This window comes from Podospora bellae-mahoneyi (genome assembly GCF_035222275.1).
Source record: "Podospora bellae-mahoneyi strain CBS 112042 chromosome 1 map unlocalized CBS112042p_1, whole genome shotgun sequence".
In the NCBI taxonomy this organism is placed as follows: Eukaryota; Fungi; Ascomycota; class Sordariomycetes; order Sordariales; family Podosporaceae; genus Podospora; species Podospora bellae-mahoneyi.
Genome location: NW_026946359.1, coordinates 1,742,071 through 1,758,506, shown reverse-complemented (window position 1 = coordinate 1,758,506; position 16,436 = coordinate 1,742,071). Strand labels below are relative to the sequence as shown.

At 51.1% G+C, this 16,436-nt stretch overlaps 6 protein-coding genes across 6 annotated transcripts; 3 read left to right on the top strand and 3 right to left on the bottom strand.

Annotated features, from left to right (window-relative positions):
* The first annotated feature begins 492 nt into the window (after positions 1–492).
* Positions 493–1,496, top strand: QC761_105655 (uncharacterized protein). Its single transcript, XM_062873819.1, has 2 exons — positions 493–949; positions 1,018–1,496. The coding sequence occupies exons 1-2, from the start codon at positions 906–908 to the stop codon at positions 1,271–1,273; spliced, it is 300 nt and encodes a 99-aa protein (XP_062736897.1). The 5' UTR covers positions 493–905; the 3' UTR covers positions 1,274–1,496.
* QC761_105650 (uncharacterized protein) lies at positions 926–4,551 on the bottom strand. The gene is made up of 4 exons (XM_062873818.1): positions 4,221–4,551; positions 3,421–3,657; positions 3,190–3,361; positions 926–3,138 (listed from the first exon to the last, which is right to left on the bottom strand). Exons 1-4 carry the CDS (start codon positions 4,222–4,224, stop codon positions 1,596–1,598), a joined length of 1,956 nt encoding a protein of 651 aa, XP_062736896.1. The 5' UTR covers positions 4,225–4,551; the 3' UTR covers positions 926–1,595.
* A 522-nt stretch (positions 4,552–5,073) lies between these two features.
* QC761_105640 (uncharacterized protein) lies at positions 5,074–8,848 on the bottom strand. The gene is made up of 3 exons (XM_062873817.1): positions 7,493–8,848; positions 6,859–7,440; positions 5,074–6,785 (listed from the first exon to the last, which is right to left on the bottom strand). The coding sequence occupies exons 1-3, from the start codon at positions 8,492–8,494 to the stop codon at positions 5,325–5,327; spliced, it is 3,045 nt and encodes a 1,014-aa protein (XP_062736895.1). The 5' UTR covers positions 8,495–8,848; the 3' UTR covers positions 5,074–5,324.
* On the top strand, positions 8,766–10,752 carry QC761_105630 (uncharacterized protein). The gene is made up of 4 exons (XM_062873816.1): positions 8,766–9,085; positions 9,175–9,611; positions 9,714–10,180; positions 10,257–10,752. The coding sequence occupies exons 2-4, from the start codon at positions 9,218–9,220 to the stop codon at positions 10,479–10,481; spliced, it is 1,086 nt and encodes a 361-aa protein (XP_062736894.1). The 5' UTR covers positions 8,766–9,085; positions 9,175–9,217; the 3' UTR covers positions 10,482–10,752.
* A 217-nt stretch (positions 10,753–10,969) lies between these two features.
* Positions 10,970–11,383, bottom strand: QC761_0005830 (uncharacterized protein; the record flags this gene model as incomplete). Its single annotated transcript, XM_062871826.1, has 1 exon — positions 10,970–11,383. One exon carries the CDS (start codon positions 11,381–11,383, stop codon positions 10,970–10,972), a length of 414 nt encoding a protein of 137 aa, XP_062736893.1.
* A 775-nt stretch (positions 11,384–12,158) lies between these two features.
* SAM4 (AdoMet-homocysteine methyltransferase) lies at positions 12,159–13,496 on the top strand. Its single transcript, XM_062873815.1, has 2 exons — positions 12,159–12,508; positions 12,577–13,496. The coding sequence occupies exons 1-2, from the start codon at positions 12,237–12,239 to the stop codon at positions 13,418–13,420; spliced, it is 1,116 nt and encodes a 371-aa protein (XP_062736892.1). The 5' UTR covers positions 12,159–12,236; the 3' UTR covers positions 13,421–13,496.
* Positions 13,497–16,436: the final 2,940 nt, after the last annotated feature.

Below are 16,436 nucleotides of genomic sequence, written 5' to 3'. Positions count from 1 at the left end.
CCGTGCAAAGCTGTTGCTCTTCCATGACCAGGCCAGAGATCAACTCGATCTGCCCATGGTTCCCCTGCCACTGCTGGTTGTTTGCCTTCTAGAAGGCAGCACACAACGGGCCCCCATCTCGTGTGGGACAAATCGAGTACCAAGTGATCCAGAGCTGTTGCGACTTTGAGAAACGCGAGAAATATCTCCCCTTTTGGAACTCAGCCCATTGTTATCTGCTCGCCCGCATACACTATAACATACACTATCATGCAAAGACAATGACTCCCGTCCTTCTACTCGCTCCATCTTCCCCTGCGCCCCTCTAGAGCATTCCTCTCCCCATCACCAAGCAGCCGGCGCTGACAGTCAAAAGCAACTGGTTTCGCCGGCCTCGACCAAGCAGGCCTCAATTCAGTTGGCCAGCATCCTCCCCCACTTTCCACCACGCCAATCAGTTCCCCTCCCTGGTGTTGCTGCGCCGCAAATTCCTTCCCGCTTTACCCATTTGTATGTATGTATACCAAAAAAGAACACACTCCCACGCCGCAAGCCAGCGTCTTGCCCGTCAGCCTTAGCCATGGTGTCGTCCCCTCTCTCTCCGGTCTTCCTTGTCTCGATCGAAACAAGTTTATAAAACCCCACGGCCAGCCCGTCCGTCGTCCTGACCGCGGGTCTTCGTGTTAGAAAAGGATCTCTTTTTTTTTTTTCCCGATCAATTATTCACTTCCCCCCTTCGGTAACGAGGTCAAGAGTGCGGTCTTTGGAACTGACACATCGACCAACAACCCCACCCCACCTTTTTCGTGTTCCCTGTCAGGATACCAAGCAGTCAGTTCAAGGGCGATCAATTGAGTGTTCTTATCGCCAAACGGCCTTCAAAACGGCCTCGAACCGGGAGCAATTGAACCAAGGAATTGGACAGAATGGGCGGCGGATACTACTACGAAACAGAGCCACGTCCGCAATAGTACGCATCTTCTTCTTCCTCTCTGCTGACACTCTCTTCGGCAAAGCTGATAATTACCAACCAACCAGCACAAGGCCCCCTCCAAGAGCATACTACCAGTCCACCACCCGAACAAGCAGAACCGCGCACATCATTGACGTTGAAGGACCAGAGCGGTCGCTGTCGCCCTCTCCGACAAGAGTGGTTGTTGTGCAGGAGAAGCGGAGGCGGAGACAGCCAGAGCCGATTGGTTGCTGGGCGTGGTTTTGTGCTAGTTGTTGTTGCTGCTGGGTGTGCTGTGATTGCTTGAATGAGACTTGCTGTCCGATTCGGGAGTATGACTGAGCTGGGAAAACAATGGAAGAGACGACGAGAGGATGTTACGACGAATGATGATACCCAAAACGAAAATCATGACGACAAGAATGGTTGGAGAAAGTGAATGATTGGTACCTCTTCTATTCCTTACATGCTAGACGGCCAGGAAACACAAAAAGAAAAGAATGCAATAACCTCCAAACTCCTGACCTTGGCTGTCAAGAAACGCCTTCAATGCAAATAGTAAAACACCAACCCTGGCACCGCTCCTTCCCGTATGACTGTTCCTACTCGACGCCCACTGCCGTCTCCGCTCGACACCGTCCCTGCTCCAGTTTTGCCCTAGGTATCACCCAGCCCCAGTCACCGGCCCCCCATTCAACAATTCATCCTCCCCACCCCCCAGCAAATTCGCCGCAGCAACATCTGGATAGAAAAACGCCGCTACCGCAATCATGACATAGCCCGCAACCAAGAGAGCTCCCTCGAGATAATTACTTCTTCCATCCAGCACGAGGAAGCTGACAATGAACGCCGAGACAACCACGCACACCGTTTCGAACAAGGTAAAGAAGAGACTCATATCTTTGCCCATGGCCCACCCTAGTATTACCACGAGAGGTGTGACAAACAATGCAATCTGGATTGACGAACCAACGGCAACACCAATAGCAAGATCCATCTTGTTCTTGAGAGCGACTGTGACAGCTGTCAAGTGCTCTGCTGCGTTGCCGACAATTGGGAGCAGGATCAGCCCGATAAACGCCTCTGACAAGCCCGTATCGGATGCCAAAAGTGGTGTGATGGCTGAAACCATAAACTCTGCTTGTAGGGAGATCAATGCCGTTGAAATGAGCAGGACAAGGATGGGAGGCCAGATTGGAGGTTTGGAGGTGGTGGTGGACCGACCATCGTCGGGAGAAGTCGTAGGGGCAGAGGTAGTTGACAGTTGGGGATCAGCATTGGCAGTGGAAAACCTGAAGCTGGGATCAAATACAGAGGAAGAAGTGGGAGGGCCACGGTTCAGAGGGAGCGAACGGGCGCGGCGTGGGCAATCAGGTGGGAGATTGGAGGGGTTGTTGATGTTCAGTCCTGACTGACGGGGTGTGAAGAGAGGTAATTGGCGAAAGCTCAACGACAGAGGTCGTGGCGAGGTTGTGACAGGTTGTGCTTCCAGCGAGGGGCCCTCTTCAAAGGCCACTCGGCGGACCGATGGCTGTGTCTGCTCGCCAGAGTCACAATGGCTTTTGGAATGGTGTCGCTTGTGGTGATGTTTCGACTTCTTTGACTTCTTGTGGGAGTGGGTAGGAGCTCCTTGAGCCGACTCGTGCCCGTCAGTGACAGCGTCAGGGTGGGTGTCTTCTGCCGATCCCGTGCCATGAAGTTGAAGTGCCTCTAGTTGTCTTCCACGCCCTATCCCCTCGTCTTCCCTATTTTCGTCGCTCGAAGTATTGTGGTCGCTGTCCATTTCATCCAACGAGCTCGACGAGTGGAAATAGTGCGCTGCCGGTCCAGGCCTGGTCTCCATCTCAATGATATGCTGTGGTGTCGACTCGTACAGGTAGGAATGTGACTTCAACTGAAATACCAGGTAGAGAAGATAAACAAGCAGCAAGATCACCGATGTGCCCCTGCTGATCTTGAGGACCTTGTCGTCTGCCGTGAGGATCTTGCTGAAAGAGGCATGGAAAACGGTCGGTATGAGCAGACTCATCACACTCAAGGCCAAGAGCGAGGCACTGGTTTGCGTGACGGTCGAGTTGTAGATTTGCTCCCGGAACCGCAGACCGCCGAGGAGGAAGCACATGCCGAGGATCAGAAGGACGTTAGCCAATATCGAGCCCACAAGCGACGCTTGAACGATTCGAATCTGATCCTTGCAGAGGGCGATTCTGCGGGGATGTTAGCACACGAAGACAAGATGAGACACGGCCAAGACGAACATGAAAATGATCAGCTCGACAGCATTGCCAAAGGTGACATTCATCAAAGCCCCCACGGTATCGCCCATTCGGCTGGCTACACTCTCCGTCGCATGGCTGAGCAAACTGGCGAGTGGAATAATTGCAACAGCGTTGACACCGAAAACCACGCCTGCAGGCAAATGCGTAAAACCTATTGCTTTGTCAGAATCACCAACTTTGAAGGAACCAACAGGGGCAGTGGCGACATACGGACAGCAAACCCAACTGGGACAAAGATGAGTAGTACATTGACGATGCTCGAGAATAGGATAGCTCGTATTGTTAGCCAGAAGCTTGTGAAGGCATTTCGTGAGGTGTCTTCTGCTGGGCGATCTCGGCGTCCTTCTCTTCGTTCGTTTACAGCTTCGGCAGCATGGGTCCTCGGGGGTGTCCCGGTAAGGGGAGAAGGGCCATGGGCCTTTGCCCTCGCCCAAGTTCGGATGCGATCTGGAAGAATCTTGTCAACATCTGTGTGTGGTTGTGTGGTTTGTGTGTCTGTGCTGTGTTTATTCGCCGAGAGAGCTCCTCGAACTCTTCTTGGTCCGACTGATGATTGTCCCTCCGCCTTGGCAACGGATCCGGACCGACCGTTTTCATCAGAAGACTGTGACCAGGGGATTGGAAAGGAGCGGGCTTGTAACTGGGACTGTTCCAAGCAATCCTGCAATGGAACTTGTTACGTTCGCACAACATTTCTCGGCGGAGAACGGGCTTCTTTGCGTTGTTGCCCACCGAAGTGAGCAGCTGGTTCTTGACGATAGGGATGCAAAGGTAATGATATGAGATGAATATCAAACAAGAGGGAAGAATGAATGTTAAACCAAAAAAATCAGGATGAAGGGGTTAAGGATAAAGCCAACGTTCCCATTGCCCAACGGCAGAACATCTACGTCAACAACACAACGACAGGCTCTGCAGAAAGATAAAAAGGGTAAACTGGAAGAAGAATGAAAACGATAGTTTGCAGAAAATTCAGAAAAAGAGAAGCTAAGAAGACGGAAGACACTCACGCATCGGTAAGTCGGGCAGTTCGGCTACCGGTTCAGGGCCGAGCACGAGTAGTGCAAGGGTAACAGGGGGCGGAAGCTCGAACGGCGATGGTAGTAGTAGCGAGCGTGAACGCGAGCTTTATGAGGGAAGGCGAGCCTTTTCTTCTTCTCAGATGGATGAAATGGTTACTGGTTCCAGAAAGTGGAAAGGGGAAGAGAATGGTTGAGAACAGCTGGTTCCTGGCCTGAGAAAGTCACTAGAGCAACAAACTTTCCTGAATCCTTCCGAAGGCAGGTAAGATAGATTAGGCCGTGCAGCTGCAGGCCAAGGTGCATTTGTTTGTGTCTACATGCAAGCAGGATCACACGGTTCACTGCGTTTTGCTGGGTCGATGCTGTGTGGACAATTGAATTTGCGTCACCCTCCACTGCTCCCACCAGCGAAACCCACGGGGTGGATAGGCGGTCAGAGAAGCAAACGATGCCAAGTATGGCTCTGACAGCTTGCGAGGGACAGCTAGATCGAGGACTCTCAAGATGCACAAAGAGGGAACCTTCTGTTGACAGTCACCTTGCTGCAACCTTGGGCGTCATGACACGACACCCATCACACGGTGGGCTAAGCACATGGCCCACAACCGGATGCTATTTAGAAGACACCCGCATCTTCGAATCGAGATCTGCTAGTTGAATCGAAGAATTTCCACGAATTCCATCATTGTATGCAACGCTTACTGACTTGGTGCTCCCTGGCATTGAGGGTCATTCACCTTGTTTACATTCAGAGTACTGTCTGGGTGTGACTCGAAGAGATAACATCAAAGCCGAGCAAAAATGACACCTACTGGATCACTCAATGCAGAATCAGAAGATGTTTATGGAAGATGTGGCGATATCTTCATGCGTGAGCTATCGGAAAGCCCTTCCAAAATCGTCAATAGTAGCGGGTCGAGATGAAACCTCCGCGATCGAGTAACCAAAGCAATAAATCGGCAGAGCATGTGCTCTCAACCGTGCTACAGCTTACTGTTTTATGATATCTTTAACTCAACAAACTATCCCATTGCTCAGCATCCTGATGGTCTTGATTGACAGAGAGTTTTCTTATATCCAGTACTTGCCATCTCAACCCGATGCGTTAAACTCGTCAATAACACTGACAGGCTTGACGAACGTGCCCACTGGTTTGTATTCAAGATGCCCAAATCCAAAAGCCTTGGGACCTCCAAGCTCTATGCCTCTTTCTGAACCCGTCCACTTGTCCGATGCCGCGAGGGCAATCACCATGACCAGCAGTCCATATCTGTACTCGGGCGTGCCGATAGCCTCCCCATTCTGTGCATCAATAACACAAATCAAGTCTGGGACAATAGCCAGGACATCTTCCTGTTTCTCTAGAACGCCCTCCTCTTGACCATCGTGAATCTTGACAGCGGCAATGTTTTCGTTCTTGAATGGAATTTTGATACGGCCAGTGAATTGCTGCTCTCTTCCTTTCCCAGTCGTGGGATAGTCCGACCCAGACACATCAGTTCCCTCAATGATGCACTCTCCGTAGACATGACCCATTCTCAGCGTGCGTTGCACACCAACAATCTTGCCCTTAAACAAGACCTTGCCGCTCGCAGAACCCCCGCACTCGTCAATGATGCTCTCTGCAATAGTCTCAAGACGATTTTCTTGTCTGGCCCTTGCAACAGCCCTTCCAATCCTCCATGCCTGCGAGATCGTGTTCTCCACCACCCATCTCTTCATCTCGGCACCAGTGACAGGGGGCTCCGCTGCAGCAACTTGAGAGCCCATATTACTGAGAGCAGCTCTCATAATCCTCTCCACTTGACGATCCGAAGAGGCCTTGGGCATAACGACGACATTGCCGTTGCCATCAGCAACACAGATCGGAGACCAGATAGGCTGTCGTTCGTTAAACACCACCGGCGTAGTCTGCCACTTGGTAGGGTAGGCCCGTCCCATCCAGTCACCGTCCACGCAAGGAAGATCCATATTGCTGCTTGCTCCCAGCGTCAAACCCTGAAGGCCATTCCCTCCCCCTATTTCAAGAGCAATCATGTGTGTGGCCTGGTCGTCACAGATCTTGTACAGCTCGTTCTGAGCTTCCATCATCTCGTCCCCTTGGAGCTTTTCGATGCTGACAGTTGGACTTCCTGCGCCACCTCCACAACCAACAGCTGCGTCATCTTCTACATCCTCAGGGCTGACGACACGCACTGTTGCCCCGGCTCGGAGCAGCTGTCGAAGTAGGATCATATGTGGATAAGGAGATCCACCACCACCGGTACCGAGGATGTAACAGCCGGTAGAGATCCAGCTCAAGTCGGTCTCGTTAACATGCCAGACGCGGTTACGGACGTCTGGCTTGTAGGTTGAGATGTCCACTTGGTGCGCCTCTTTACCCACTTGCTTCTTGTTTTGTCCACCAGTTGCGGCTTGTTGGGATGGTTGCTCTGACTCGGTCTCCTGTTGTTCAGATTCTTGCTCCGACGATAGCTCGGCGATTATGTCAGTGTGCGACAGGTCGAAATCGCCGGCAGCTCGGACGACGAAGCGGGTCTTGTTTGCTACATACTGGCACTGCTATTAGCTTCCTTTCTAGTAGACCTGTGCAATGTCTAGGTTGGTATCTAAACATAAAACTTACTTGTAGTGGTAGTTCCTCCACCTCGACAATCTTGACCGACTCAGCCGTTGCGCCAGCGGCAATGACCTTTGCCTTTGCCTCGTCTGATATCTCTGCCAACAATTGCTTGACTGTCTGGGTTTCCGTGGACCTGATGGTGTCTACGACGGCACTAATACGGGCAATGGCTGCGCCGATAGCATTGGCAACTTGGGACCATTCCGGCTTGAGCACCTTGCTGGCACCACGGAGCTGATTCGGGGCAATGATGGCACCGCCTCCAACGAGAACCACAGCAGTATCCGCAGGGGAGGTCTTCATTGTGTCGATGATCTTTTCAAGCTTCTTCTTTACAAGAGTCTCGTAGATGGAGGCTTCGTCCTGTGTAAGTGCCCCCTGAACCAGCTCAGGGGTTCCGATGCCAAGAGCAGGATTGGCCGCAACTGCACAGTCGGTTGCTGTGAGAGTCTTTCCTCCAAAGACGATAGACTCGCTGGTTAACTTGTAGCCGACACTGTGTGGGCCGATCGAGAAGGTGTCGCCTTTTCTAACGATGGAGCCGCCACCGAGTCCGATGCTTTTGATGTCGGGACAGGAGAAGTTCTGTCATTTTTGTCAGCACTGTGCATCTTGGGGAAGTGGAAAGGACACTGACCATCCTAACACCAGAAAAATCACTATAGGCCGCCTGTTGTCTTGGGAAGCCGTTCGGCAACAGCAGTCCAACATCCGTCGTAGTGCCACCGATGTCCACCACCATCATCCCTTCTCCTTGTCCATCGGCGTTTGCTTTGTGCTCTCCTTGAACAAGGAAGGCCGCCCCTCGCATGCTGTTCGTAGGCCCGCTGCTAAAAGTCTTGATGGGGAACCGGGAAGCCACCTCGCCTGACAAAACCGTCCCGTCGTTCTGGGTAATGAAGACAGGACACTTAATGCCTAGTTGTCTGACTGGTTTCTGGAACGACTTGATCGTTTTCCTTGCAAAGCGGAGGATCGAAGCGTTGAGCAAAGCAGCATTTTCTCTCTCAAGGAAACCAAGATTGGACACCTCTTTCGAGCAGACAACATCGCAACCAGGGATTTGCCTTCGGATGATGTCGGCAGCTCTCTCTTCTTGTCTTTCCACGGTGTCGATGGGACTGAAAACACCGTTGACGACAACGCTGGTGATGCCCCTTTTCTTGATTTCTTCGCAATGTTCCAGAATCTCGTTCTCGTTGATGTCACTGATCAGTTCGCCATCCACCTCCAGTCCTCCCTTGACGAGGGCATAGTAACCCAGAATAATCTCCCTCAGATCGTCGGGCCAGTCTACACAAGGGGGGGCATGCTTTGAGAAGGGGCCTGACAGTCGAATGACAGCCACCTTGCTGAGACGGGCCTCGTCTCTCTCGACGATGGCATTGACGAAGTGTGTTGTGCCGATGGTGACAGTTGCCACTTGCTCGGGAGAGATGTTGGCCGAGGTAAACAGGGTGGTGACAGCTTTGTTGATTCCATCGCTTGGATCGGGCGTGGTGGCTGCTTTATGCCATGCCAGGATGCCTCTAGTCTGGGGGTCGTTGGCTCGCGAGGGATCGAGGATCACGCCGTCAGTATTGGTGCCTCCAACATCAACACCTATCCGGAGAGTCTTCTGGAGAGAGGTGTCTGCCATGGTGCGCGGTTTTTGGGCCTGGGGTTTGCTTTCAGGGCGATCAAGTGGTATAATGCGCTTTGTCAAGCAAAAAGACAACGATAAAGGTGCTAGCAGTGATACATTGGATGCTGAAGGACTTAAACCGGATTATCAGATCATCAGATAAGCCCGGACTGTGGTTAGAAGGAAGGTTCACGACGGCAGGCCAAGACCGAACAGCCGCTCTCGGACAATTTCCCCCCACTCCCGGGTATCTGTGTGCGGAGAGGTGGGTTCAGTGTGTTCTCGCCTTGCCGGGGCGCCCTTGTTCATTTTCAGGCACCATGACTGCTGAAGAGCACCATAGGTATGGCATAATTATTTCCAAGTCCCACGGAAGACTTCGATTTCCCTGATATTACGAGTTGTGTTCCTGTCTCTACTTTGCATAGAAAGCAAATATATCGGCAGAATGCAACCCCCACACTTACCTACTATTCCCGAAATAGTGATACCCCCGATGGCTCTTCCTGCCATAACCTTCAGATCAAGATTGCCAGCAACGACCGCCGCGGTCAAATCAAGCATTTTGGGTACGGATTTCAACTAGGAACTCTTCCGCCAATGGAAGTAAGTCTTGATCCATGTCAACCTTGTGACAGCGGTTCCCCAGATGAGCCATGCAATCAGACATTGTCCTGGTATTAACATCAGATTAGCCGCGCCCAGCCATGAACCCTACCACTATGAACTCGCCATGCAATGTCCAAGTGCCGATATATCAGGGGAGATGAGGGAAGAAGCATACAAATACGTCCAGCACTCGCCTGCTCTGAGATCCTCGTCAAGAAGCAAGCCGGAGTTCCCTTCCAACAACTTCGATATCAAACACCGTCATACGGAGACTCCCAGCAAGTTGATACTATGTGGTCCCTTGAAGCTCTATTCCTGGCTGGCCTTGCATCAGGCCTGACCGTGGTTGAGCATAAGCCCTTCATGCGCAAGAACATCGATCCGATTGTCTACCCCGGCCAATACGTCTCCCACATGCACTCCTTCTACGGCTCAGACGCCCTGACCAAAGACCTCCCTACAACAGCAGAACTACAAAAAGGATGTCCCTCCGGAGAGAACCCAAACGATCTTTCTGTCTACTGTATGCCATCTGCTCCCCCATCCAACAAAGACCAGAAAAAAAGACCGCAAAGGCGTTTGAAAACCACTCCTTTGAAGAAACACTAAGAACCAACCCACCCAGGGGCACCAACCCTCTACTACGTCAACGGAAACACCCACACGGAAATCTACCCTGCCACCTTCAAAACCTACTACGAAAACATCGACCGCGCCGAGATCCCCTTCCCCCGCGACCTCGTAATGGTAGCAGGCAACGCCTCTGCCAAATCCCAAACCGACGTCCAGGAAAACCTCAACATGATCACCTGGTGGTGCGACGGCAACGGCCCCGAAGATCGCAACCGGCGTGACCGCGCAGCCCTCCCGCTGTCGACTTGCTCGGCCCATCTACAGGCCATCCTCCGGTTCCCGGACTGCGTCAACCCCGACAAGATCTCCGAGTACACGTACGCCGCCGCCCAAGGGAACAAGTGCCCGGTTGGGATGAAGAGGATACCTAGCTTGCGGTTTTCGATCAGATATAATACCCGCGGGGCTATTCCTCAGGGGTGGAACGGAGTGCCGCCTATCAAGTTGGCTTGTGGGGAGGTTTGTTACTTGTTTTGTTGCGTTTGATTTTTTGTTTGAAATGCAAGAGACATTACACTGACAACTTCGTGGACAGATTGGTGTTGGGTATTGCTTCCATGGCGACTTTATAAACGGCTGGTATGACGACGCGGCAAAGGCGATGTTGCAGGCGAAGGGACAGTCTTTTATGAGGATTGATGGTGCTCATGGGAATGGCAAGACCTACAGCAAGTGCAAGGCAAAGGACCAGGATCCCAACAATGGGACTAGTGACTATCACAAGAGTTTGGAGATGATGGGCAAGGGTGGGCATTCTTAGATGTCAACATTGAACTTCACCCCGTGGTGAAGTCTTTTGAACTCCTTCCTTGATGACAGAGGGTAAACGGCGTTGAACCTCTGAATATTGATGGTAGAAAATTGACACGACATTTGTGAAGTTGCACCAAACCACATGGGACAATGTTTGTGGGAAGGGAAGTGAAATCTCATTCTGCTTTTCTAATCCAGACCAGTCTCCTTGATTGTTTGGTCGAACACGTCAATTTAAAATCTACTTCTGTTTTTCAATGCTAAGCCAGTCTCCTTGATCGCGAACTCCCTGTTGTCAACCTCGTCATCGGAGCTATTGTTGGCAGGTTTCGAGGAAGCAGCCGATGGCTTGGCGGCACGGGTCTTCAACTGAGCTGTCTTGCCTATCTCCTCAGGTCCGCCCTGACCGGCTTCCCCAACCACCGTGTGCCCCCGGGTGATTTTCTCTTAATCCTTTCGCATATTCCGGACACGGTTTGGTCCAAACAGAAACATCTATAGATCTGCCATTGCACGAGAGGAGGTGATGGGAGGTGTGGGAACGCAGCGAGACTGATTTTCCGTGACAAGGCGGGATGAAGATGGATGAGTCGCAAAAAGACTCTGGTACGATCTTTGGCGATGGGCGGCACAAGTTGATGTGGACATTGTGATGAGACCCTCTCTCTCCCTCGAATGCGTGCACGGGAGGTGATGGAAGGTGTGAAGATGTCTGATTGTCCAGCCATTACCGCTGCTGCCGCCAAGCGAAAGAACCTCCGGAAATGTCCCCGTTGGCGAATGGCTTCCCAGACTGCTTGTCACACCCCGTAGAAGACCGTCGGGGTGGAAACCAATGGGCTCGAAATCCTGCCAGGGCATCGGGGTCGTCAATGTTGTGTGGCGGTGAACCACCAGTGGCATCTCCATCAAGGGAAGAGTGACAGAGGCGGAGATAGACGAAGGGAAGATAAAGGGAAGAATCTTGTACACATAATGGGGAGAGAAACGTCGAAAGAGTGTACCAGGCAACTGGACATCTGTTTTGACAAGCTGTTAGGCTGCGGACAAAGGTAAAGGCTTTGTGCGTTTGCAAAGGCAAAAATACATACCTCGATCAAATCTGAGATTGCCACTCTTGGTCCGAAGACTCTAGCTTTTTGAAGTTGGGTTTGAGGTTTGTGGTTTGTGATGAAAGAGTTTGGGAAGATCGGGAAAGGTTTTCTGGGAAAAGTTTCCCCGCTTTCTGCCACTTGTCCTACATTGTTTCACTTGGGACCACCTGCACTTTAGGCAGACAAAAGGTCAGGCCGTCATCTGATGCTGTGGGCTCTTAGATGGTAGGAGCAAGTAGGTGCTCCTCCCATCCACATTCTCCGACCTCGGGAGCCATGTTTCATCGATGAAAGGATACTGTTGAGCATGGGCACTAAAGATTGATGCATTCCAACAGTGAGAAGCTTCGGTATATGACGGGCTATGTGAATGGGAGCGGCATCTCCACCAAGATTTATTCTCTCTGTTAGCATAGTTTGTTGCCCTGTGTGTTATTCCAGATTCCGTTGCAAGTCTAGAAGAGCAGAATCAGACCCCTGAAGGGCACCGTGCATTCTAAAGTCCACACTGTACGCTGAACTGAACGGCATGACCAATCCTGCAAGCTTGAGCGAATGCTGCGCTCATTGGATGGTGTAGCCCGAATTGAGCTTGATCTCGTCTGCCTTCTGACCCCGGAGAACAATTCCAAATACTCGTGCGCTCACGAGAAGCATCGAATCGATTAATGTCGATTCGTTTCCAGACGCCAACAATGGAGGGCCGTAAGCCTAGAACCATCAAATTCCTTGACGGTGGTCTTGGAACCACCCTCGAAACTATCCATGGCGTCAAGTTCTCCGAGTCCACGCCCCTCTGGTCCTCCCACCTTCTCTTGACAGACTTGCAAACCCTGGCGGACTGCCAGATGTCGTTTGCCAAAGCTGGTGCAGATGTCATCACAACCGCGACATACCAAGTGTCGATCGAGGGGTTCAAGAATACAAAGACAGAGAACTGGTCAGTTTGTCGCTCTTCCTAGTCCGCTCTAAAGTGAACACTCTAGCCAACTAATCCACTACATGTAGGCCGAACGGTGTGCCCCTTCCCAACATAGGCCACTTCCTCAAAGATGCTGTCTCCATCGCCAGGAGGGCCGCCGGCAAGGTCGGTGGCCGAGTCGCTCTCAGCCTTGGACCGTATGGGGCTACGATGATACCTTCAACTGAGTACACCGGCCACTACGACATCGAGCCTTCCCAAGACATCGTCGATAAACTCTTTCATTGGCACAGCGAGCGGTACAACCTCTATGTTCAAGTCCCCAAACTGCTGTTCGATGTGTCTTACATTGCGTTCGAGACCATCCCTCGATTGGACGAGATACTAGCAATCAGGCGCTTTTTGAACGCGGACATCAGCGGGGGGGTAAAGCTAGGCCCGCGCGAGTTTTACCATGACATTCCTGTCTGGATCAGTGTTCTGTTCCCTGGCGATGACGACAAAATGCCGGATGGCACTAGTGTAGAAGACGCGGTAGCCGCTATGATGAGCAAAGAGTTTGGAAGTAAGACACCACAGTTTGTTGGGATCAACTGTACTCAAGTTTCCAAGCTCGACGGTCTAGTTCGACAGTTTACCAAGGCTGTGGAAAAGCTGGTCGCGACGAGGGCCGTGGAAAAATGGCCTGGTTTGGTATTGTATCCTGATGGCACGAAGGAGGGAGAGCGGTACAATACTGCGACAAAGGAGTGGGAGATATCGGGGGAGGGTTTCAAGAAGACAGCGGAGGATGTATCATGGGAACGTCAGCTTGCTATGGTGGTCAAGGAGGCTTATGATACGGGGGGGTGGAGTTCATTCTTGATCGGTGGCTGCTGTAGAACTACGCCTGAAAATATCCAAAGGCTTACGTGGGCGATCCGTGAGTGAGCACGGAGGACGAAGAAGACAAAGAGAATGGAGAGGACCAGGAGACTAGCTGTTGGACCTGTCTGTCAACATGAAGTGTTGCTACCTGCCTCTATTCAGAGAATATAGCCATAAAAACCAACATGAAGTCCAATATTTAGGTAGCCATGAGCGCCTTATCATTGCATTTCCAACCTTGTCATTGCCTAGTGACCTGCTGACAGCAGTGACTGACATGCTTCCGCAGAGTTCCGGACCCACCCGGGACCGGCGCCGGCAACAGGATACCTGACGAAATCGGCAGCCCCAGTGAGATTTGAGAGCGTAGAGGAAAGTTGCGAGTGTGCACTGACCGCCCTGGGAAGAGTATATGACCTCCCAGACCTTCCCGCAACTCTCTCTCTTTTCCTTTCTTTTGTTCAGTACAGTAACCCTTGTGGCTCTTTTGGGATGCTGCTTCAGTCCATAAGCTGTCACCTGAGCTGGCGGCAAGTTGAATTAAAAATGCATTCTAGGGTTTATCTCAGTTGAATACTTTGGGTCACTTGGTATTCTCACAACGGAATATTCAGAAAGGATGCAGACAATTTTTGCGATTCTCCTTCCCTTTGGTCACTATGTGATCTGGTGAGGAGAGGCTCTCTGCACCATGAGAGATCACAGTCAACTGGCGAGGGAAATTCGAAATGCATTGGGAGTCGGCAGTTTGGTGGGAAATTTCATACCAAACTTATTCTTTCCTGTGCAGGCATTATTCTTTTTCCGGTAAGTTGTTTTCGTGAGTGTCGGTGATCAATTTTGACGAGTCCGACGCAGCAAGATAGCAACATTACATCATGAGAAGATATAACATTAAAATAAACAGATGGATTCTCATTCAGAAGGAGAATCTGAACAAGTATACAATCACTCATGTCCTCATCTCTTCGTCACAATCCCACTGTGTGCCAGATAGATTCAAGTGGATTGCACTCCGGCTGATTTGAAACGGAACCTCGATTCCAGCAACTCTGCCAGCATGAGTTGGGCAGCTGCAAGCAAGTTTGATAAGGTAAACGTAAAAGAGCGACTCTGAATATATCACATGAATTTAATAAAAGAACAAACGAGAACGTGCCATCCAAGCTGGTGATGGGTGGAATCTTTGGCAGGTAGGCTTCTTTTGATTAACAGTAACACAGGCGACTTCCTCCGAAGAAAGCCTTGCCTTTGCTTCGATGGGTTCGACCATGCCAGCAATCTAGTATTTGGGTAGAGTCAACAAGTGTCTGGGACCGACTGCCATCGCTTCGCCTGGCAATGCTGTGTGAACTTGTCCATCCCCACACCTTGCTGTCTGCTTGGGGTAAGTACGAGATCAACAGAGAAGGAAGGGAAGGAAACAAGCTTTCGTATCGTACTAGGTACAGGACTGCGTTCCCGGTCCTTCTTCTCCGCCCTTGCCCTGTCTGGTGTCTCTTTTCCTGTCTCTCCTATCCTGTCGAGACTCTTTTACTAAGGTAAGTTCTGCGGAAATTCTTCCTCTTCTCCGCACAACATCAACCATCATGACATCTAATAACAACACAATCGCTCCATCTTTCAGTAATTTCCAATCACTTATCGACCTGGCTGCCTCACCTTTTACTTTCAGTAACATTCTTCTGATCTTGCTCATTCTTTTCTACCTTTTACCCAACTTCGATCCCTGACCGATTTTTTCTTAGCCCCCCGTCCAGTCCCTGAGTATTTCTATCACCTATTCATAGACCACCCCGGTCACAATCAGGTATTGCCCCAGCGCGGCTCAATCACACAGCGACGTTATCATCCCCCGTCACGGACAATCAAACTCAAATGGTCTGTTGCCTGCCTCATTGAGTCACTTCCCCACTCACTGTGCTCATGGCATTTCCGCCTTGATGTTTGTCATCTCCTAACATTGCTGTTCAACAGTTTCGTCTGGGCTTCCCGCTTCTTCAACAAGATAAAGACAGTTCCAAATCCTTCGACTTGTCCGGGCGGCTACCCGATCTCCAGCGCCAGTTCCAGGACGCCGCCGCCGAAGCGCTTGTTCAGTGCGAAGTAATCTCAACGAAGCTACGCAATCATCGGAGGAGAGGTTTGGGTGCCTTGAGTGGCAAAGGTTAGGTGAAGAGAGGATGGCTTGAGGAGGGGAATGGGGATGGTTTGAGGAAGAATATTGAGAGACGGGGTCGAGAAATGGAGTAACCTGTACAAGTATTTTACTAAAAAAGTCATTGGGCTTTGCCACAATCAGTCTCATTCGCACAACATCTTGAACAATCAAAGTGACACAGCCCGCCCTGTACACTGGTGATCCAGCTGTGCCTTGACTACCAGGTAGATCTTCTCTGCGGCGTACAAATGTAGCGTTTATGCCATTGCAGTTGGCTCTTTGGAACATAAGATAGCATGGGAAACCAACGGAATAAACAAAGCACATTGGCCCTCAAGCAAACATCATTCCTATTATTACATCAAATCATCGTATCAGTACATGCCCTCCTTCAGCTTGATCTTGCTCTTCTGATTTCTCTGTCTGCCTTCTGATCTCCGCTTCCACAAGCGTGGCCTTCTGCTTTCCTCTTGATTTTTTGCTTGCGTCATCCCGCTCACTTTCGACTAGCCAAGCCACTCCTCGTCAGTGCAGTATCTTTCCAGATGCGAGTCTTCCTCGTCACCCAAGGTATTTCCGTCCGGGGCAGTCGCCAGTGTTCATACCTACTCTCAAACCACTCAGTCCATGGACCGCCACCGCTTCCCGAACTCAAGCTTGCGGCAGCCGCACCCGTAGCGGCTTCGGATGTATGAGCCTATTGCTGCCTGGCGGTTCTGGTTCGAGCTGTTTGTTGAGCGGGAAGGGGAAGGGGGTGATTGTGATTGGGGAAAGAATTGGTGAGAGACTAGAATCAGGTGGACAAACCTGGGACCTCAATGATTGGAAGGAGTGCCCGCGGAGAAGAACTCAGCTCACCTGGATGGCCAACACATTCTCTTGCTCAGATAGAGACACAAACACAGTGAATCTTTGTTT